Below are 23,914 nucleotides of genomic sequence, written 5' to 3'. Positions count from 1 at the left end.
TTCATCGACAACCATATTTGACTTTCTATACTCGAAAGTATTTGAAGAAATGTTTTGTAGAAATTTGCAAGGTTTAAAAGGGTGTTATGATCGAGTGTAAATGCGATGGTGGCATGGCAGTGTGACGCAGTGACTTTTCCAAATAGAATATACCGTATACGTACGTGTACATGTGACTCTAACAATGGTATTACTACAGTGAAGGCAGAATGCAGCTAGTCTCCTTTTGAAACGGGCCGTCAACTTGTTCTTGCCAAGTGATAGCATAGTTGACTGCTATACTAATCTCAACAGTGACTTATAATGTTTTTTTTGTAGTGAAATTGGGCTCTAACATGCATCGCCATCAGCGATGAAAGTGGGGACATGTCACACTGACAGTGGTAGTCGCCGTCGGAAAACAGCCTAACAAGTGTATGGTAGCATCTTTGGAACAAGTTTTGGGACCTTCATGGGACATCCGAAGACTAAACCTGGGAGATAACTTGAAATTGATACCTGCAGACACCAGAAGCCGTCTTGGAAGTTGTCTGCCGACTAGCGACTTGAGGTGGACGACGACGACGACGACTACTGTAATTATTACGTTCCGACACCGGCTGTGAAACTAGGACAAACCCGGTTAGTATTTTTTTCTCGGTATATTTTTTCAGTATGGGTCGCCAAAAGTCGCGGTGATAATGTTGTTCATGGATGCGTGATTTGTCGGCATTCTGTAAACATCTGGTAAATTTTGGAAACAGGCCCTTACAAGTTTCCACCCGTTTTCTACTTTGTTGAGGCTTGGAAATCCACACAAAAAAAACTTTCGAGTGTAGTCTGTTTCTATTTTCGGCTATACTTTGTGAATAAATCAACACCTGTCAATTCCGTCTGGAGGCAATATTGTCTGTTTCAGTCAGCGAACAACTTTTTTTCTTTTTTGCCTTGGGAGTGAGAATTTAATTCTGTAGCTAGTTCCAATTTGTAGGGACTTTGGCGACATCGGCAAATATAACCCTGTTTTTTATGGTGTTTTTAAAAAAAATGTACAGCCGTTAATTGTCACTGACTGTTCATTTGCTGTCCACATAGCTGCTCTTTCCTTTGTCAAAAAATGACAGGGAGAGTGGTATAGTGTACACCTGTTGACTGACAATGTGGGCAATAGCGTACATTTGTTGACAAGGGACTAGCCGCACTGTACAAGATTTTACCCACAACTCTCACTGATTTGTACTGTTGGACATCAGCACCTTGAAGTCAGACAAATCTCACCTGTGTACAGGATTTTGTACAAATATTGTTGCCATTCTCAAAATGTAGAATTTACACTGATGAGTTTCTGAATATATATTTTCATTGGTTCTGTTATCAATGATTTGTTGTAGAAGGAGTAGCAATTTTAGAAATTTGTCAACAGATTTTCTTGAAAGACATGCAAAATATTTTCCACAAAACTAAGGAAATATATATGCACCTGTTAATGTGTTTGCCAAAGATATAGATTTATTTGAATAGGTATGACAAAAGAAATTTACATACTGAAACTCATCATACACACTGTCTACCCAAGTGATTGATACTTTGACATTGAAAAGTGTTTTATTCACAGTACATGCTTCATTTACTTGTTAGCACATTTTATGCAAAAATTAAATGTAGAACTTTATTTTTGATTCCCAAAGTACTTTTGTTACATATTAATTAAGCATAATTACCATGCCTAAAATGTTGACAAATATGGGTTACTGAAGAAGTTATAAAATAAGGAACTTCCAAGCATACCAATCAGAGAGAGTTGTGGGTAAGATATTGTACAGTGAGTCGGTCACACAAAAACAGTCTCAGAAACGAGACTGTTTTGGTTTCCCCCGAGGGCAAAACCTGATTGGAAATGAAACTGTTTTAGTGGGACTGGCTGGTCCCGAGGGGAAACAAACTCGTGCTATCACCCAAATAATGTCAGTCAACATGTGTTTTATAACACCAAACAAGAATCATACACCACAGCACACTAAAATAATTATAACAAACTTCTCCAGCAAGCAAGCAGAGTTTGTTTGCATTGTGTACAATAACCTTTTAGAGTTGTCCCAATAACAAATAGTTCTCCAAAATACCAACCGCTGTCTTGATTACAGTCTTTGTTTTTTTAGAGTCTTTTCCAGAGACAATGTTGGCCAGCTCTTCTTCTGAAATTTTGATGAATCGAGCAAAACATTCATGTTGGCTGCTGCTTGTGGTCGTAGTTTCAGACGAGTCAGACATGTTTACAATTTGTTGTTCTTTGAAAATATCGTCATTATTCGCGTGCATATATGATGTCATCATGAGGTTCTAATCAATAGAGCTAGGGACTAGTTCCATTAATTAGTGCCTGCTACATCATTTATCGTAGAACAGCACGAGAATGGTCCATAACATGTGATGTAGCATTGACCAATCACAACCGAGAGTTGAGTATGCAGTGTTATAATGTTTAATACTGGGGTCGTACATTGTTTATTTTTACAACAAATTTTGTAGTTAGTAAACATTCATTGATAGTTTACCTCTACCCAGTACCTGCTTTGCTGAACAGTAAAGCAGCTCCCCTGGAGTCCATCTATTGTCTTAGAAATTATATTATTTGCCCCCTTATTCAGAGATTAATTTTTTGAGGTTCTATTAAAGAATTAGTGATTGCAATCTCTGAATTTCCAATTTCTGTTTTCAAATAGTTTCGCCATATTTGCTGTTTTTTCTGTCGAAGTGATAATAGTTGGATGTAAACTAAATAAATTGCCCCGTTGTCTGTGTTGATTGGAGCACTCTTGGAAGTTGTGTGCTAACTAGCGACTTCAAGTGAATGACTACTCCTGTAATTATTATGTATACTTCCGACACCTGTTGTGAAACTAGGACAAACCCAGCCATAATCACAGAAGCTTGGTAAGATACACGAGTATTTTACCAGGCAAAAAGAGATACCTGCTTTATAGTAATAAGATAAGATCATGAAAGACCACTATGGCACATACAATTTCTTTGTAGGGGTTGGTCTTAGGTGCAATAGTTGTAGCTTTGTTTTTATTTATAATACTTTTTAAATTCTTTTTTATGTTTTATTTTGTGTGACTCAACAAGTTTCATTTTTAGTTTTTATTTCTTATGGGGTTTGCAAAGAAAACAAAGCTACAATTCTATTATTGAACAAGGCCAGTCTAAAATCTCTTGGCAATTATCTCCCATGATTTTCTCATAAAAACAGTCAATCATTAACTTCAGCTATTGTTGCAATTGCAAAATTCACTACGTAAGTACTCGAATATACCCATATTTGATTCAAAATGGCAATAAGTACTCAGTAGTGGTTTGGAGTCCTAGGCAGCCATTACGACATTGTTCTAGTACATGGAGCATGCACAGTATTAGTCAACATGTCCACCGAATTTGAAAATTTAGCTGTAACGTTGAGAATATAGTACGATTTCCACTTGAAAATAACATTTAGTAAGCATTAATGTGATCGAGAGCGACACGTATATACCGGTAGACTAAGACATAGGATATGCTCAAATTTCAAAGAGGTGGGCGATATTGTCTACAAAAAGACAGTTTGAACAGGATCCTGGACACATTTTTTATAGGAGCTTACACATGATTGATCTGTAGCAGTTCTAGCGGAGGACTGAGTGTGACGTAGTGAAACCGCTACTGTACTGTACTAGGTTGATGTTTGCTTTACAAAATGTTTCATCTTAATTTTGTTGAAAATGAAAACTAGGGATGTGTATTTTTGATTATGTATTGTTACATCTATCACAAAATAATTGACAACAACATAAATACTCAGGTACATGTGAAGTTGTGTTATCTGTCTAACAGACAACACCCAAAATGGAATGAGCAGTGGGGGGGGGGGGGTGTAATTTGTAATTCTGACAAATAATTACAGATCACAGCAGATCATAGCATCAAGAATGTAGGAATTTCCAAGCAATGTCAACAGTACTTGACATGGTACATGTATAGCATTTACAGAAGATATAGTCTAACCTTGCAGGTCTAGCGAAATGTCCTGTAAAATTTACAGAAGATATAGTCTAACCTTGCAAGTCCAGCGAAATGTCCTGTAAAATTTACAGAAGATATAGTCTAACCTTGCAAATCTAGCGAAATGTCTTGTACAATTCCCAGAAGATATAGTCTAACCTTGCATGTCTAGCGAAATGTTCTGTAAAATTTACAGAAGATATAGTCTAACCTTGCAAATCTAGCGAAATGTCTTGTACAATTTCCAGAAGATATAGTCTAACCTTGCATGTCTAGCGAAATGTTCTGTAAAATTTACAGAAGATATTTAACGTGATTTAACGTGATTTAACGTGATTGCCATAGTTGTAAATTAACCATGGCAAGAAAGGGAAGAAAGCCTCAAAGGCTCATATAATCCCTTGTATTGTTCATGTACTGGTCCAGTCTAATTTTAAAGTCCACAATAGTTTTGGCTTGGATGATGTGTTCTGGTAAATTGTTCCATTGAGATATGACACGCTGAGAGAAGAAATATTTCCTAGTATCCAGTCTAACTGTAGATTTAACAAGTTTTAGTGAGTGTCCTCTTGTCCTGCTGGTTTGGTGAAGTTTAAATAGTAGCTCATAGTCACTTTTATCAAATCCCTTGATTAAACGAAACACTTGAATCAAGTCACCTCTCCGCCTTCGTTCTTCCAAAGTGGTTATATTTAGTGTTCTTAGTCTATCTGCATAACTTAAATTTCTCAGTTCTGGTATCAGCTTTGTAGCTCGCCTTTGTATTTTTTCGAGAAGGTCAATGTCTTTTTTGTAGTGTGGGTTCCAAAACTGAACGGCATATTCTATGTGTGGTCTGACTAAGGAGTTGAACAACTTCATGATGACGAATTTTGATTTGTGTGAAATGTTCCGTTTGATGATACCTAGTGTCCTGTTTGCCTTTTTAGCTGCAGCTGCACAATGATGACTGGTTTTCAATGAGTTGTGAATCAATACACCCAAATCCTTTTCTTCAGTTACTGAATTCAATGGTTTATCATTCATGGTGTACTTGTGTGACTGGTTTGACGAACCAATGTGCATAATCTTACATTTATCTACGTTAAAAGACATTTGCCAGTCTTCAGCCCATGTAGACAATCTGTTCAAATCATCTTGAAAACTGTCACAATCTGCCTGTGAGTTAACATTTGAACACAGCTTGGTATCATCTGCAAATTTCAGTATGAAGGATTGCACTACATCATCAATGTCGTTAATGTAAATTAAAAATAAAATGGGTCCTAGCACAGATCCTTGGGGTACACCACCATATAGTCTAACCTTGCAAATCTAGCGAAATGTCTTGTACAATTTCCAGAAGATATAGTCTAACCTTGCATGTCTAGCGAAATGTTCTGTAAAATTTACAGAAGATATAGTCTAACCTTGCAAATCTAGCAAAATGTCCTGTAAAATTTACAGAAGATATAGTCTAACCTTGCAGGTCTAGCGAAATGTCCTGTAAAATTTACAGGAGATATAGTCTAACCTTGCAAATGTAGCGAAATGTCCTGTAAAATCTTACTGATTACTGCATGGCCATTTACTTTCAATCTAAGATATCCAGGCAAATTATAGCACTGTACGATAAATAAATTCAGCTAAAATCACCTTTGGCTTTGGCATTACATTTTTTTTGTAAGAGTGCAAATCTTTTTGCAAGCACTAAATTGTGATATTTTGCTTGTTGGCATGTGTTATTATTTATGTTCAATGTCCAAGGTCCAAGAACTATTTAGATAGATAAGAAAGAGGCTTCACACACTGTTCATTACAATAACAACAATTTTAAACCCCTAGAGACACACAGGCACTGTATGTGCACACATAAATTGCCACAGGGAACCATGCAAGCAAAGTCAAATTCTTGTTAATTTTTCGCTGACAGCGTAAGCTTTAGGTATAGGTTGGTATACATATGTAGGTATAGAGGTATAAGTGATCATGGTCTGTCTGTCAACTTTTTTTATTTTCATCATCTTCTCCGAAAGTGACAGTCAAAATACTTTGATATTTGGTGTGCATGTTCCTGGGGGTGGGGGAGGCTGTTCAGATTTGTTTATGCCAAGTTGATCTGAGCCATTTTCAATTTTTTACGATTTTTTTTCCAAAAATGATATTTTCATCTTCTCCTCAAATACTCCTCGTCAGATTGCTTTAATATCTGGTGTGTCAATGCACAGAGGGTAGCTTACTCAGATTTATTAATTTCAAGTCACCACATCTTTTCTATTTTTGATGATTTTTTTTGTAATGTAAAAAAAAATTAATATGCTAATGAACATTGTGACCGATGCCATATTGGAAATCAGTCCAGGAGACTTTAAGTAAACTGCCACCTTTCAAAAGACACCATTGACATCAAACAAGCAATGTAATATGTGCTATAGTCTTAATTCTATAATTCTTATGTGCAAAGTGTTTGGTCGAAACAAGGTTGCGGACTTCAAATCCAAATTCTGCGCCCCTTCTACAGAATGGTTCATTCCAGTAGATATGTATGCTCTCGATTGACAAAGTCATTAAGTTGAATTGGGAACAGAGTCAGTCGTCAATAAAAACGATAATACTCATTCTAAAATGGTTCATTTATGAAGTTTTGATTTTGTATGATCAATATTGGTGGCAAAATCACCACGTTAAAATTGCCGATGTGGTAATGGCAGTACAGAAACGAATACAGGCGAGGTGAAAGTTCTTTTGCTAATGAGCCTTACCATATATGGGAAAAAAGTAGTCATGAGATTGCAGTCCAGACTTTCGTTTTAATTTTTCATTAAAAGCTGGCGATATGATGTCTTGTTGCTTTTTAGCGCAACTGAACTGGAGGTTCAGTAGTGCTATAGGCATCGCCCCGTGCGCGCATGTGTGCGTGAGTGTGTGTGAACAACTTAAAGTCAAAAACCGCTGAACCAATTGCCATGATATTTGGTGGGTCCATTACCTTGGGTGTCGAGTTGGGAAATTCTTCAAATGACATTTGACGTTTCAAAATGTGATTTGTTCTACTTTGACTTCAGCCTGGAAATGAAATTTTCTTGTTTTATTGATGCAATGAAATCCATAAATCTGTATGGGCTACTTCCCATATTTGTGTCAATGGCGTAAAGATTAACATCTGTTTATGGTTGCTTGGCAACCTAGGCCTATTTTTAGCACAGCTGAATCTTAGACACTATGATTAAAACAGGTTCATATAAATGCACAATCCTTAGTCATTAAAAAAAAACAGTTTGTACAAAGAATAAGAAGTCACACAGACAGAGAAAAAATTATACACTGGAAACAATTGATGTGTTTACCACTTGCCATGATCAGATATAGTGCTGGTCGTGAAGTTGAAATAGCCGCCAAGAGTGTGCCGAGGATTGTGGGATATATAATCAATTTCCGTCATGCAGTCCAACTTCCGTCAAGCAAAAAGAAAGTTTTGTCCTCGCGTATTAATGTTTCGTCCCCAAACATTAATGTTGCATCCTGTGTTAAGTAAATCTCGTCGATAAGAAAAGGAGGTTGTATAGTGACAAATGTTGTTTCTGCAGTCAGAGTATAAGATTGTAAGGGACTTAAAATAATATTCCGGCTTGACATTTACATTTTATCCCGCAACTTAAATGTTATCACTCGAAAATAAAGGTTGGGCCACACGAATAAAAGTTTTCGTTTCGCAAATTAATTTTCTGCTCCGTAAAAAGAATTTATTTGTCACAGAAATTGTAGTTTTTTGCTTTGATATTTCTATATTGACCCAAGAAATTAATGTTTTGTCGTATGAAATAAAAGAGTTATCCTTTTATTAAATATTTTGCCCTCAAAAATCAATTATTTATAGCACAAATTTAGTTTTCGTCTGTCACCTGTGGGCCGCCGTAATCGACCGATCGATTGGTTGTAATTAAGTAAACGATGAAGACATTACTCATATTAGCACCCTTGATCTTGTAGCATTTTTGAATTTGTCATTTTGTAGTATTTCAGCCAAAATAAATTAAGAATTTATCTTCAACTTTTGATAATTTCTAAGGTTTCTAAATTTACAAGATACAAATATACCTTCACTCGCATTTTGAATTGTAATGTTACTATTATTTCGTCCGTTTAAAGAGAAATTTGTATCGAAACCTCCCTGCGTCGCGTCGGAAGGCTTCACGGGTACGGGTACGGCGTGGAGGTCAAGGTTCATATATCTCAGAACGAGGCAGGCGGCCAATTTGAGATGTTGGGTAAGTGTACTAGCGTTCCCGTAGCCATTCTTAAAATCCGTATTTTTCGCCTGTTTTTACCCATGCAACTTCATCGACAACCATATTTGACTTTCTATACTCGAAAGTATTTGAAGAAATGTTTTGTAGAAATTTGCAAGGTTTAAAAGGGTGTTATGATCGAGTGTAAATGCGATGGTGGCATGGCAGTGTGACGCAGTGACTTTTCCAAATAGAATATACCGTATACGTACGTGTACATGTGACTCTAACAATGGTATTACTACAGTGAAGGCAGAATGCAGCTAGTCTCCTTTTGAAACGGGCCGTCAACTTGTTCTTGCCAAGTGATAGCATAGTTGACTGCTATACTAATCTCAACAGTGACTTATAATGTTTTTTTTGTAGTGAAATTGGGCTCTAACATGCATCGCCATCAGCGATGAAAGTGGGGACATGTCACACTGACAGTGGTAGTCGCCGTCGGAAAACAGCCTAACAAGTGTATGGTAGCATCTTTGGAACAAGTTTTGGGACCTTCATGGGACATCCGAAGACTAAACCTGGGAGATAACTTGAAATTGATACCTGCAGACACCAGAAGCCGTCTTGGAAGTTGTCTGCCGACTAGCGACTTGAGGTGGACGACGACGACGACGACTACTGTAATTATTACGTTCCGACACCGGCTGTGAAACTAGGACAAACCCGGTTAGTATTTTTTTCTCGGTATATTTTTTCAGTATGGGTCGCCAAAAGTCGCGGTGATAATGTTGTTCATGGATGCGTGATTTGTCGGCATTCTGTAAACATCTGGTAAATTTTGGAAACAGGCCCTTACAAGTTTCCACCCGTTTTCTACTTTGTTGAGGCTTGGAAATCCACACAAAAAAAACTTTCGAGTGTAGTCTGTTTCTATTTTCGGCTATACTTTGTGAATAAATCAACACCTGTCAATTCCGTCTGGAGGCAATATTGTCTGTTTCAGTCAGCGAACAACTTTTTTTCTTTTTTGCCTTGGGAGTGAGAATTTAATTCTGTAGCTAGTTCCAATTTGTAGGGACTTTGGCGACATCGGCAAATATAACCCTGTTTTTTATGGTGTTTTTAAAAAAAATGTACAGCCGTTAATTGTCACTGACTGTTCATTTGCTGTCCACATAGCTGCTCTTTCCTTTGTCAAAAAATGACAGGGAGAGTGGTATAGTGTACACCTGTTGACTGACAATGTGGGCAATAGCGTACATTTGTTGACAAGGGACTAGCCGCACTGTACAAGATTTTACCCACAACTCTCACTGATTTGTACTGTTGGACATCAGCACCTTGAAGTCAGACAAATCTCACCTGTGTACAGGATTTTGTACAAATATTGTTGCCATTCTCAAAATGTAGAATTTACACTGATGAGTTTCTGAATATATATTTTCATTGGTTCTGTTATCAATGATTTGTTGTAGAAGGAGTAGCAATTTTAGAAATTTGTCAACAGATTTTCTTGAAAGACATGCAAAATATTTTCCACAAAACTAAGGAAATATATATGCACCTGTTAATGTGTTTGCCAAAGATATAGATTTATTTGAATAGGTATGACAAAAGAAATTTACATACTGAAACTCATCATACACACTGTCTACCCAAGTGATTGATACTTTGACATTGAAAAGTGTTTTATTCACAGTACATGCTTCATTTACTTGTTAGCACATTTTATGCAAAAATTAAATGTAGAACTTTATTTTTGATTCCCAAAGTACTTTTGTTACATATTAATTAAGCATAATTACCATGCCTAAAATGTTGACAAATATGGGTTACTGAAGAAGTTATAAAATAAGGAACTTCCAAGCATACCAATCAGAGAGAGTTGTGGGTAAGATATTGTACAGTGAGTCGGTCACACAAAAACAGTCTCAGAAACGAGACTGTTTTGGTTTCCCCCGAGGGCAAAACCTGATTGGAAATGAAACTGTTTTAGTGGGACTGGCTGGTCCCGAGGGGAAACAAACTCGTGCTATCACCCAAATAATGTCAGTCAACATGTGTTTTATAACACCAAACAAGAATCATACACCACAGCACACTAAAATAATTATAACAAACTTCTCCAGCAAGCAAGCAGAGTTTGTTTGCATTGTGTACAATAACCTTTTAGAGTTGTCCCAATAACAAATAGTTCTCCAAAATACCAACCGCTGTCTTGATTACAGTCTTTGTTTTTTTAGAGTCTTTTCCAGAGACAATGTTGGCCAGCTCTTCTTCTGAAATTTTGATGAATCGAGCAAAACATTCATGTTGGCTGCTGCTTGTGGTCGTAGTTTCAGACGAGCCAGACATGTTTACAATTTGTTGTTCTTTGAAAATATCGTCATTATTCGCGTGCATATATGATGTCATCATGAGGTTCTAATCAATAGAGCTAGGGACTAGTTCCATTAATTAGTGCCTGCTACATCATTTATCGTAGAACAGCACGAGAATGGTCCATAACATGTGATGTAGCATTGACCAATCACAACCGAGAGTTGAGTATGCAGTGTTATAATGTTTAATACTGGGGTCGTACATTGTTTATTTTTACAGCAAATTTTGTAGTTAGTAAACATTCATTGATAGTTTACCTCTACCCAGTACCTGCTTTGCTGAACAGTAAAGCAGCTCCCCTGGAGTCCATCTATTGTCTTAGAAATTATATTATTTGCCCCCTTATTCAGAGATTAATTTTTTGAGGTTCTATTAAAGAATTAGTGATTGCAATCTCTGAATTTCCAATTTCTGTTTTCAAATAGTTTCGCCATATTTGCTGTTTTTTCTGTCGAAGTGATAATAGTTGGATGTAAACTAAATAAATTGCCCCGTTGTCTGTGTTGATTGGAGCACTCTTGGAAGTTGTGTGCTAACTAGCGACTTCAAGTGAATGACTACTCCTGTAATTATTATGTATACTTCCGACACCTGTTGTGAAACTAGGACAAACCCAGCCATAATCACAGAAGCTTGGTAAGATACACGAGTATTTTACCAGGCAAAAAGAGATACCTGCTTTATAGTAATAAGATAAGATCATGAAAGACCACTATGGCACATACAATTTCTTTGTAGGGGTTGGTCTTAGGTGCAATAATTGTAGCTTTGTTTTTATTTATAATACTTTTTAAATTCTTTTTTATGTTTTATTTTGTGTGACTCAACAAGTTTCATTTTTAGTTTTTATTTCTTATGGGGTTTGCAAAGAAAACAAAGCTACAATTCTATTATTGAACAAGGCCAGTCTAAAATCTCTTGGCAATTATCTCCCATGATTTTCTCATAAAAACAGTCAATCATTAACTTCAGCTATTGTTGCAATTGCAAAATTCACTACGTAAGTACTCGAATATACCCATATTTGATTCAAAATGGCAATAAGTACTCAGTAGTGGTTTGGAGTCCTAGGCAGCCATTACGACATTGTTCTAGTACATGGAGCATGCACAGTATTAGTCAACATGTCCACCGAATTTGAAAATTTAGCTGTAACGTTGAGAATATAGTACGATTTCCACTTGAAAATAACATTTAGTAAGCATTAATGTGATCGAGAGCGACACGTATATACCGGTAGACTAAGACATAGGATATGCTCAAATTTCAAAGAGGTGGGCGATATTGTCTACAAAAAGACAGTTTGAACAGGATCCTGGACACATTTTTTATAGGAGCTTACACATGATTGATCTGTAGCAGTTCTAGCGGAGGACTGAGAGTGACGTAGTGAAACCGCTACTGTACTGTACTAGGTTGATGTTTGCTTTACAAAATGTTTCATCTTAATTTTGTTGAAAATGAAAACTAGGGATGTGTATTTTTGATTATGTATTGTTACATCTATCACAAAATAATTGACAACAACATAAATACTCAGGTACATGTGAAGTTGTGTTATCTGTCTAACAGACAACACCCAAAATGGAATGAGCAGTGGGGGGGGGGGGTGTAATTTGTAATTCTGACAAATAATTACAGATCACAGCAGATCATAGCATCAAGAATGTAGGAATTTCCAAGCAATGTCAACAGTACTTGACATGGTACATGTATAGCATTTACAGAAGATATAGTCTAACCTTGCAGGTCTAGCGAAATGTCCTGTAAAATTTACAGAAGATATAGTCTAACCTTGCAAGTCCAGCGAAATGTCCTGTAAAATTTACAGAAGATATAGTCTAACCTTGCAAATCTAGCGAAATGTCTTGTACAATTCCCAGAAGATATAGTCTAACCTTGCATGTCTAGCGAAATGTTCTGTAAAATTTACAGAAGATATAGTCTAACCTTGCAAATCTAGCGAAATGTCTTGTACAATTTCCAGAAGATATAGTCTAACCTTGCATGTCTAGCGAAATGTTCTGTAAAATTTACAGAAGATATTTAACGTGATTTAACGTGATTTAACGTGATTGCCATAGTTGTAAATTAACCATGGCAAGAAAGGGAAGAAAGCCTCAAAGGCTCATATAATCCCTTGTATTGTTCATGTACTGGTCCAGTCTAATTTTAAAGTCCACAATAGTTTTGGCTTGGATGATGTGTTCTGGTAAATTGTTCCATTGAGATATGACACGCTGAGAGAAGAAATATTTCCTAGTATCCAGTCTAACTGTAGATTTAACAAGTTTTAGTGAGTGTCCTCTTGTCCTGCTGGTTTGGTGAAGTTTAAATAGTAGCTCATAGTCACTTTTATCAAATCCCTTGATTAAACGAAACACTTGAATCAAGTCACCTCTCCGCCTTCGTTCTTCCAAAGTGGTTATATTTAGTGTTCTTAGTCTATCTGCATAACTTAAATTTCTCAGTTCTGGTATCAGCTTTGTAGCTCGCCTTTGTATTTTTTCGAGAAGGTCAATGTCTTTTTTGTAGTGTGGGTTCCAAAACTGAACGGCATATTCTATGTGTGGTCTGACTAAGGAGTTGAACAACTTCATGATGACGAATTTTGATTTGTGTGAAATGTTCCGTTTGATGATACCTAGTGTCCTGTTTGCCTTTTTAGCTGCAGCTGCACAATGATGACTGGTTTTCAATGAGTTGTGAATCAATACACCCAAATCCTTTTCTTCAGTTACTGAATTCAATGGTTTATCATTCATGGTGTACTTGTGTGACTGGTTTGACGAACCAATGTGCATAATCTTACATTTATCTACGTTAAAAGACATTTGCCAGTCTTCAGCCCATGTAGACAATCTGTTCAAATCATCTTGAAAACTGTCACAATCTGCCTGTGAGTTAACATTTGAACACAGCTTGGTATCATCTGCAAATTTCAGTATGAAGGATTGCACTACATCATCAATGTCGTTAATGTAAATTAAAAATAAAATGGGTCCTAGCACAGATCCTTGGGGTACACCACCATATAGTCTAACCTTGCAAATCTAGCGAAATGTCTTGTACAATTTCCAGAAGATATAGTCTAACCTTGCATGTCTAGCGAAATGTTCTGTAAAATTTACAGAAGATATAGTCTAACCTTGCAAATCTAGCAAAATGTCCTGTAAAATTTACAGAAGATATAGTCTAACCTTGCAGGTCTAGCGAAATGTCCTGTAAAATTTACAGGAGATATAGTCTAACCTTGCAAATGTAGCGAAATGTCCTGTAAAATCTTACTGATTACTGCATGGCCATTTACTTTCAATCTAAGATATCCAGGCAAATTATAGCACTGTACGATAAATAAATTCAGCTAAAATCACCTTTGGCTTTGGCATTACATTTTTTTTGTAAGAGTGCAAATCTTTTTGCAAGCACTAAATTGTGATATTTTGCTTGTTGGCATGTGTTATTATTTATGTTCAATGTCCAAGGTCCAAGAACTATTTAGATAGATAAGAAAGAGGCTTCACACACTGTTCATTACAATAACAACAATTTTAAACCGCTAGAGACACACAGGCACTGTATGTGCACACATAAATTGCCACAGGGAACCATGCAAGCAAAGTCAAATTCTTGTTAATTTTTCGCTGACAGCGTAAGCTTTAGGTATAGGTTGGTATACATATGTAGGTATAGAGGTATAAGTGATCATGGTCTGTCTGTCAACTTTTTTTATTTTCATCATCTTCTCCGAAAGTGACAGTCAAAATACTTTGATATTTGGTGTGCATGTTCCTGGGGGTGGGGGAGGCTGTTCAGATTTGTTTATGCCAAGTTGATCTGAGCCATTTTCAATTTTTTACGATTTTTTTTCCAAAAATGATATTTTCATCTTCTCCTCAAATACTCCTCGTCAGATTGCTTTAATATCTGGTGTGTCAATGCACAGAGGGTAGCTTACTCAGATTTATTAATTTCAAGTCACCACATCTTTTCTATTTTTGATGATTTTTTTTGTAATGTAAAAAAAAATTAATATGCTAATGAACATATTGTGACCGATGCCATATTGGAAATCAGTCCAGGAGACTTTAAGTAAACTGCCACCTTTCAAAAGACACCATTGACATCAAACAAGCAATGTAATATGTGCTATAGTCTTAATTCTATAATTCTTATGTGCAAAGTGTTTGGTCGAAACAAGGTTGCGGACTTCAAATCCAAATTCTGCGCCCCTTCTACAGAATGGTTCATTCCAGTAGATATGTATGCTCTCGATTGACAAAGTCATTAAGTTGAATTGGGAACAGAGTCAGTCGTCAATAAAAACGATAATACTCATTCTAAAATGGTTCATTTATGAAGTTTTGATTTTGTATGATCAATATTGGTGGCAAAATCACCACGTTAAAATTGCCGATGTGGTAATGGCAGTACAGAAACGAATACAGGCGAGGTGAAAGTTCTTTTGCTAATGAGCCTTACCATATATGGGAAAAAAGTAGTCATGAGATTGCAGTCCAGACTTTCGTTTTAATTTTTCATTAAAAGCTGGCGATATGATGTCTTGTTGCTTTTTAGCGCAACTGAACTGGAGGTTCAGTAGTGCTATAGGCATCGCCCCGTGCGCGCATGTGTGCGTGAGTGTGTGTGAACAACTTAAAGTCAAAAACCGCTGAACCAATTGCCATGATATTTGGTGGGTCCATTACCTTGGGTGTCGAGTTGGGAAATTCTTCAAATGACATTTGACGTTTCAAAATGTGATTTGTTCTACTTTGACTTCAGCCTGGAAATGAAATTTTCTTGTTTTATTGATGCAATGAAATCCATAAATCTGTATGGGCTACTTCCCATATTTGTGTCAATGGCGTAAAGATTAACATCTGTTTATGGTTGCTTGGCAACCTAGGCCTATTTTTAGCACAGCTGAATCTTAGACACTATGATTAAAACAGGTTCATATAAATGCACAATCCTTAGTCATTAAAAAAAAACAGTTTGTACAAAGAATAAGAAGTCACACAGACAGAGAAAAAATTATACACTGGAAACAATTGATGTGTTTACCACTTGCCATGATCAGATATAGTGCTGGTCGTGAAGTTGAAATAGCCGCCAAGAGTGTGCCGAGGATTGTGGGATATATAATCAATTTCCGTCATGCAGTCCAACTTCCGTCAAGCAAAAAGAAAGTTTTGTCCTCGCGTATTAATGTTTCGTCCCCAAACATTAATGTTGCATCCTGTGTTAAGTAAATCTCGTCGATAAGAAAAGGAGGTTGTATAGTGACAAATGTTGTTTCTGCAGTCAGAGTATAAGATTTTAAGGGACTTAAAATAATATTCCGGCTTGACATTTACATTTTATCCCGCAACTTAAATGTTATCACTCGAAAATAAAGGTTGGGCCACACGAATAAAAGTTTTCGTTTCGCAAATTAATTTTCTGCTCCGTAAAAAGAATTTATTTGTCACAGAAATTGTAGTTTTTTGCTTTGATATTTCTATATTGACCCAAGAAATTAATGTTTTGTCGTATGAAATAAAAGAGTTATCCTTTTATTAAATATTTTGCCCTCAAAAATCAATTATTTATAGCACAAATTTAGTTTTCGTCTGTCACCTGTGGGCCGCCGTAATCGACCGATCGATTGGTTGTAATTAAGTAAACGATGAAGACATTACTCATATTAGCACCCTTGATCTTGTAGCATTTTTGAATTTGTCATTTTGTAGTATTTCAGCCAAAATAAATTAAGAATTTATCTTCAACTTTTGATAATTTCTAAGGTTTCTAAATTTACAAGATACAAATATACCTTCACTCGCATTTTGAATTGTAATGTTACTATTATTTCGTCCGTTTAAAGAGAAATTTGTATCGAAACCTCCCTGCGTCGCGTCGGAAGGCTTCACGGGTACGGGTACGGCGTGGAGGTCAAGGTTCATATATCTCAGAACGAGGCAGGCGGCCAATTTGAGATGTTGGGTAAGTGTACTAGCGTTCCCGTAGCCATTCTTAAAATCCGTATTTTTCGCCTGTTTTTACCCATGCAACTTCATCGACAACCATATTTGACTTTCTATACTCGAAAGTATTTGAAGAAATGTTTTGTAGAAATTTGCAAGGTTTAAAAGGGTGTTATGATCGAGTGTAAATGCGATGGTGGCATGGCAGTGTGACGCAGTGACTTTTCCAAATAGAATATACCGTATACGTACGTGTACATGTGACTCTAACAATGGTATTACTACAGTGAAGGCAGAATGCAGCTAGTCTCCTTTTGAAACGGGCCGTCAACTTGTTCTTGCCAAGTGATAGCATAGTTGACTGCTATACTAATCTCAACAGTGACTTATAATGTTTTTTTTGTAGTGAAATTGGGCTCTAACATGCATCGCCATCAGCGATGAAAGTGGGGACATGTCACACTGACAGTGGTAGTCGCCGTCGGAAAACAGCCTAACAAGTGTATGGTAGCATCTTTGGAACAAGTTTTGGGACCTTCATGGGACATCCGAAGACTAAACCTGGGAGATAACTTGAAATTGATACCTGCAGACACCAGAAGCCGTCTTGGAAGTTGTCTGCCGACTAGCGACTTGAGGTGGACGACGACGACGACGACTACTGTAATTATTACGTTCCGACACCGGCTGTGAAACTAGGACAAACCCGGTTAGTATTTTTTTCTCGGTATATTTTTTCAGTATGGGTCGCCAAAAGTCGCGGTGATAATGTTGTTCATGGATGCGTGATTTGTCGGCATTCTGTAAACATCTGGTAAATTTTGGAAACAGGCCCTTACAAGTTTCCACCCGTTTTCTACTTTGTTGAGGCTTGGAAATCCACACAAAAAAAACTTTCGAGTGTAGTCTGTTTCTATTTTCGGCTATACTTTGTGAATAAATCAACACCTGTCAATTCCGTCTGGAGGCAATATTGTCTGTTTCAGTCAGCGAACAACTTTTTTTCTTTTTTGCCTTGGGAGTGAGAATTTAATTCTGTAGCTAGTTCCAATTTGTAGGGACTTTGGCGACATCGGCAAATATAACCCTGTTTTTTATGGTGTTTTTAAAAAAAATGTACAGCCGTTAATTGTCACTGACTGTTCATTTGCTGTCCACATAGCTGCTCTTTCCTTTGTCAAAAAATGACAGGGAGAGTGGTATAGTGTACACCTGTTGACTGACAATGTGGGCAATAGCGTACATTTGTTGACAAGGGACTAGCCGCACTGTACAAGATTTTACCCACAACTCTCACTGATTTGTGCTGTTGGACATCAGCACCTTGAAGTCAGACAAATCTCACCTGTGTACAGGATTTTGTACAAATATTGTTGCCATTCTCAAAATGTAGAATTTACACTGATGAGTTTCTGAATATATATTTTCATTGGTTCTGTTATCAATGATTTGTTGTAGAAGGAGTAGCAATTTTAGAAATTTGTCAACAGATTTTCTTGAAAGACATGCAAAATATTTTCCACAAAACTAAGGAAATATATATGCACCTGTTAATGTGTTTGCCAAAGATATAGATTTATTTGAATAGGTATGACAAAAGAAATTTACATACTGAAACTCATCATACACACTGTCTACCCAAGTGATTGATACTTTGACATTGAAAAGTGTTTTATTCACAGTACATGCTTCATTTACTTGTTAGCACATTTTATGCAAAAATTAAATGTAGAACTTTATTTTTGATTCCCAAAGTACTTTTGTTACATATTAATTAAGCATAATTACCATGCCTAAAATGTTGACAAATATGGGTTACTGAAGAAGTTATAAAATAAGGAACTTCCAAGCATACCAATCAGAGAGAGTTGTGGGTAAGATATTGTACAGTGAGTCGGTCACACAAAAACAGTCTCAGAAACGAGACTGTTTTGGTTTCCCCCGAGGGCAAAACCTGATTGGAAATGAAACTGTTTTAGTGGGACTGGCTGGTCCCGAGGGGAAACAAACTCGTGCTATCACCCAAATAATGTCAGTCAACATGTGTTTTATAACACCAAACAAGAATCATACACCACAGCACACTAAAATAATTATAACAAACTTCTCCAGCAAGCAAGCAGAGTTTGTTTGCATTGTGTACAATAACCTTTTAGAGTTGTCCCAATAACAAATAGTTCTCCAAAATACCAACCGCTGTCTTGATTACAGTCTTTGTTTTTTTAGAGTCTTTTCCAGAGACAATGTTGGCCAGCTCTTCTTCTGAAATTTTGATGAATCGAGCAAAACATTCATGTTGGCTGCTGCTTGTGGTCGTAGTTTCAGACGAGCCAGACATGTTTACAATTTGTTGTTCTTTGAAAATATCGTCATTATTCGCGTGCATATATGATGTCATCATGAGGTTCTAATCAATAGAGCTAGGGACTAGTTCCATTAATTAGTGCCTGCTACATCATTTATCGTAGAACAGCACGAGAATGGTCCATAACATGTGATGTAGCATTGACCAATCACAACCGAGAGTTGAGTATGCAGTGTTATAATGTTTAATACTGGGGTCGTACATTGTTTATTTTTACAGCAAATTTTGTAGTTAGTAAACATTCATTGATAGTTTACCTCTACCCAGTACCTGCTTTGCTGAACAGTAAAGCAGCTCCCCTGGAGTCCATCTATTGTCTTAGAAATTATATTATTTGCCCCCTTATTCAGAGATTAATTTTTTGAGGTTCTATTAAAGAATTAGTGATTGCAATCTCTGAATTTCCAATTTCTGTTTTCAAATAGTTTCGCCATATTTGCTGTTTTTTCTGTCGAAGTGATAATAGTTGGATGTAAACTAAATAAATTGCCCCGTTGTCTGTGTTGATTGGAGCACTCTTGGAAGTTGTGTGCTAACTAGCGACTTCAAGTGAATGACTACTCCTGTAATTATTATGTATACTTCCGACACCTGTTGTGAAACTAGGACAAACCCAGCCATAATCACAGAAGCTTGGTAAGATACACGAGTATTTTACCAGGCAAAAAGAGATACCTGCTTTATAGTAATAAGATAAGATCATGAAAGACCACTATGGCACATACAATTTCTTTGTAGGGGTTGGTCTTAGGTGCAATAATTGTAGCTTTGTTTTTATTTATAATACTTTTTAAATTCTTTTTTATGTTTTATTTTGTGTGACTCAACAAGTTTCATTTTTAGTTTTTATTTCTTATGGGGTTTGCAAAGAAAACAAAGCTACAATTCTATTATTGAACAAGGCCAGTCTAAAATCTCTTGGCAATTATCTCCCATGATTTTCTCATAAAAACAGTCAATCATTAACTTCAGCTATTGTTGCAATTGCAAAATTCACTACGTAAGTACTCGAATATACCCATATTTGATTCAAAATGGCAATAAGTACTCAGTAGTGGTTTGGAGTCCTAGGCAGCCATTACGACATTGTTCTAGTACATGGAGCATGCACAGTATTAGTCAACATGTCCACCGAATTTGAAAATTTAGCTGTAACGTTGAGAATATAGTACGATTTCCACTTGAAAATAACATTTAGTAAGCATTAATGTGATCGAGAGCGACACGTATATACCGGTAGACTAAGACATAGGATATGCTCAAATTTCAAAGAGGTGGGCGATATTGTCTACAAAAAGACAGTTTGAACAGGATCCTGGACACATTTTTTATAGGAGCTTACACATGATTGATCTGTAGCAGTTCTAGCGGAGGACTGAGAGTGACGTAGTGAAACCGCTACTGTACTGTACGAGGTTGATGTTTGCTTTACAAAATGTTTCATCTTAATTTTGTTGAAAATGAAAACTAGGGATGTGTATTTTTGATTATGTATTGTTACATCTATCACAAAATAATTGACAACAACATAAATACTCAGGTACATGTGAAGTTGTGTTATCTGTCTAACAGACAACACCCAAAATGGAATGAGCAGTGGGGGGGGGGGGGTGTAATTTGTAATTCTGACAAATAATTACAGATCACAGCAGATCATAGCATCAAGAATGTAGGAATTTCCAAGCAATGTCAACAGTACTTGACATGGTACATGTATAGCATTTACAGAAGATATAGTCTAACCTTGCAGGTCTAGCGAAATGTCCTGTAAAATTTACAGAAGATATAGTCTAACCTTGCAAGTCCAGCGAAATGTCCTGTAAAATTTACAGAAGATATAGTCTAACCTTGCAAATCTAGCGAAATGTCTTGTACAATTCCCAGAAGATATAGTCTAACCTTGCATGTCTAGCGAAATGTTCTGTAAAATTTACAGAAGATATAGTCTAACCTTGCAAATCTAGCGAAATGTCTTGTACAATTTCCAGAAGATATAGTCTAACCTTGCATGTCTAGCGAAATGTTCTGTAAAATTTACAGAAGATATTTAACGTGATTTAACGTGATTTAACGTGATTGCCATAGTTGTAAATTAACCATGGCAAGAAAGGGAAGAAAGCCTCAAAGGCTCATATAATCCCTTGTATTGTTCATGTACTGGTCCAGTCTAATTTTAAAGTCCACAATAGTTTTGGCTTGGATGATGTGTTCTGGTAAATTGTTCCATTGAGATATGACACGCTGAGAGAAGAAATATTTCCTAGTATCCAGTCTAACTGTAGATTTAACAAGTTTTAGTGAGTGTCCTCTTGTCCTGCTGGTTTGGTGAAGTTTAAATAGTAGCTCATAGTCACTTTTATCAAATCCCTTGATTAAACGAAACACTTGAATCAAGTCACCTCTCCGCCTTCGTTCTTCCAAAGTGGTTATATTTAGTGTTCTTAGTCTATCTGCATAACTTAAATTTCTCAGTTCTGGTATCAGCTTTGTAGCTCGCCTTTGTATTTTTTCGAGAAGGTCAATGTCTTTTTTGTAGTGTGGGTTCCAAAACTGAACGGCATATTCTATGTGTGGTCTGACTAAGGAGTTGAACAACTTCATGATGACGAATTTTGATTTGTGTGAAATGTTCCGTTTGTGTCCTGTTTGCCTTTTTAGCTGCAGCTGCACAATGATGACTGGTTTTCAATGAGTTGTGAATCAATACACCCAAATCCTTTTCTTCAGTTACTGAATTCAATGGTTTATCATTCATGGTGTACTTGTGTGACTGGTTTGACGAACCAATGTGCATAATCTTACATTTATCTACGTTAAAAGACATTTGCCAGTCTTCAGCCCATGTAGACAATCTGTTCAAATCATCTTGAAAACTGTCACAATCTGCCTGTGAGTTAACATTTGAACACAGCTTGGTATCATCTGCAAATTTCAGTATGAAGGATTGCACTACATCATCAATGTCGTTAATGTAAATTAAAAATAAAATGGGTCCTAGCACAGATCCTTGGGGTACACCACCATATAGTCTAACCTTGCAAATCTAGCGAAATGTCTTGTACAATTTCCAGAAGATATAGTCTAACCTTGCATGTCTAGCGAAATGTTCTGTAAAATTTACAGAAGATATAGTCTAACCTTGCAAATCTAGCAAAATGTCCTGTAAAATTTACAGAAGATATAGTCTAACCTTGCAGGTCTAGCGAAATGTCCTGTAAAATTTACAGGAGATATAGTCTAACCTTGCAAATGTAGCGAAATGTCCTGTAAAATCTTACTGATTACTGCATGGCCATTTACTTTCAATCTAAGATATCCAGGCAAATTATAGCACTGTACGATAAATAAATTCAGCTAAAATCACCTTTGGCTTTGGCATTACATTTTTTTTGTAAGAGTGCAAATCTTTTTGCAAGCACTAAATTGTGATATTTTGCTTGTTGGCATGTGTTATTATTTATGTTCAATGTCCAAGGTCCAAGAACTATTTAGATAGATAAGAAAGAGGCTTCACACACTGTTCATTACAATAACAACAATTTTAAACCCCTAGAGACACACAGGCACTGTATGTGCACACATAAATTGCCACAGGGAACCATGCAAGCAAAGTCAAATTCTTGTTAATTTTTCGCTGACAGCGTAAGCTTTAGGTATAGGTTGGTATACATATGTAGGTATAGAGGTATAAGTGATCATGGTCTGTCTGTCAACTTTTTTTATTTTCATCATCTTCTCCGAAAGTGACAGTCAAAATACTTTGATATTTGGTGTGCATGTTCCTGGGGGTGGGGGAGGCTGTTCAGATTTGTTTATGCCAAGTTGATCTGAGCCATTTTCAATTTTTTACGATTTTTTTTCCAAAAATGATATTTTCATCTTCTCCTCAAATACTCCTCGTCAGATTGCTTTAATATCTGGTGTGTCAATGCACAGAGGGTAGCTTACTCAGATTTATTAATTTCAAGTCACCACATCTTTTCTATTTTTGATGATTTTTTTTGTAATGTAAAAAAAAATTAATATGCTAATGAACATATTGTGACCGATGCCATATTGGAAATCAGTCCAGGAGACTTTAAGTAAACTGCCACCTTTCAAAAGACACCATTGACATCAAACAAGCAATGTAATATGTGCTATAGTCTTAATTCTATAATTCTTATGTGCAAAGTGTTTGGTCGAAACAAGGTTGCGGACTTCAAATCCAAATTCTGCGCCCCTTCTACAGAATGGTTCATTCCAGTAGATATGTATGCTCTCGATTGACAAAGTCATTAAGTTGAATTGGGAACAGAGTCAGTCGTCAATAAAAACGATAATACTCATTCTAAAATGGTTCATTTATGAAGTTTTGATTTTGTATGATCAATATTGGTGGCAAAATCACCACGTTAAAATTGCCGATGTGGTAATGGCAGTACAGAAACGAATACAGGCGAGGTGAAAGTTCTTTTGCTAATGAGCCTTACCATATATGGGAAAAAAGTAGTCATGAGATTGCAGTCCAGACTTTCGTTTTAATTTTTCATTAAAAGCTGGCGATATGATGTCTTGTTGCTTTTTAGCGCAACTGAACTGGAGGTTCAGTAGTGCTATAGGCATCGCCCCGTGCGCGCATGTGTGCGTGAGTGTGTGTGAACAACTTAAAGTCAAAAACCGCTGAACCAATTGCCATGATATTTGGTGGGTCCATTACCTTGGGTGTCGAGTTGGGAAATTCTTCAAATGACATTTGACGTTTCAAAATGTGATTTGTTCTACTTTGACTTCAGCCTGGAAATGAAATTTTCTTGTTTTATTGATGCAATGAAATCCATAAATCTGTATGGGCTACTTCCCATATTTGTGTCAATGGCGTAAAGATTAACATCTGTTTATGGTTGCTTGGCAACCTAGGCCTATTTTTAGCACAGCTGAATCTTAGACACTATGATTAAAACAGGTTCATATAAATGCACAATCCTTAG

General features: G+C 36.5%; 3 protein-coding genes across 3 annotated transcripts; all 3 read right to left on the bottom strand.

Annotated features, from left to right (window-relative positions):
• Nucleotides 1-4,398: 4,398 nt before the first annotated feature.
• On the bottom strand, nucleotides 4,399-6,891 carry LOC144438763 (uncharacterized). Its single transcript, XM_078127923.1, has 2 exons — nucleotides 6,759-6,891; nucleotides 4,399-5,210 (listed from the first exon to the last, which is right to left on the bottom strand). Exons 1-2 carry the CDS (start codon nucleotides 6,889-6,891, stop codon nucleotides 4,399-4,401), a joined length of 945 nt encoding a protein of 314 aa, XP_077984049.1.
• Nucleotides 6,892-12,730: 5,839 nt separating this feature from the next.
• LOC144438762 (uncharacterized) lies at nucleotides 12,731-15,225 on the bottom strand. The gene is made up of 2 exons (XM_078127921.1): nucleotides 15,093-15,225; nucleotides 12,731-13,542 (listed from the first exon to the last, which is right to left on the bottom strand). The coding sequence occupies exons 1-2, from the start codon at nucleotides 15,223-15,225 to the stop codon at nucleotides 12,731-12,733; spliced, it is 945 nt and encodes a 314-aa protein (XP_077984047.1).
• A 5,840-nt stretch (nucleotides 15,226-21,065) lies between these two features.
• On the bottom strand, nucleotides 21,066-21,545 carry LOC144438760 (uncharacterized). The gene has a single exon (XM_078127919.1). The coding sequence runs from the start codon at nucleotides 21,543-21,545 to the stop codon at nucleotides 21,066-21,068; it is 480 nt and encodes a 159-aa protein (XP_077984045.1).
• Between the last annotated feature and the right edge of the window lie 2,369 nt (nucleotides 21,546-23,914).

The sequence above is a fragment of the Glandiceps talaboti genome, chromosome 8 (genome assembly GCF_964340395.1).
Source record: "Glandiceps talaboti chromosome 8, keGlaTala1.1, whole genome shotgun sequence".
Lineage (NCBI taxonomy): Eukaryota > Metazoa > Hemichordata > Enteropneusta > Spengelidae > Glandiceps > Glandiceps talaboti.
Note: the sequence above shows the minus strand (reverse complement) of the source record. Positions and strands in the feature narration are given on the sequence as shown.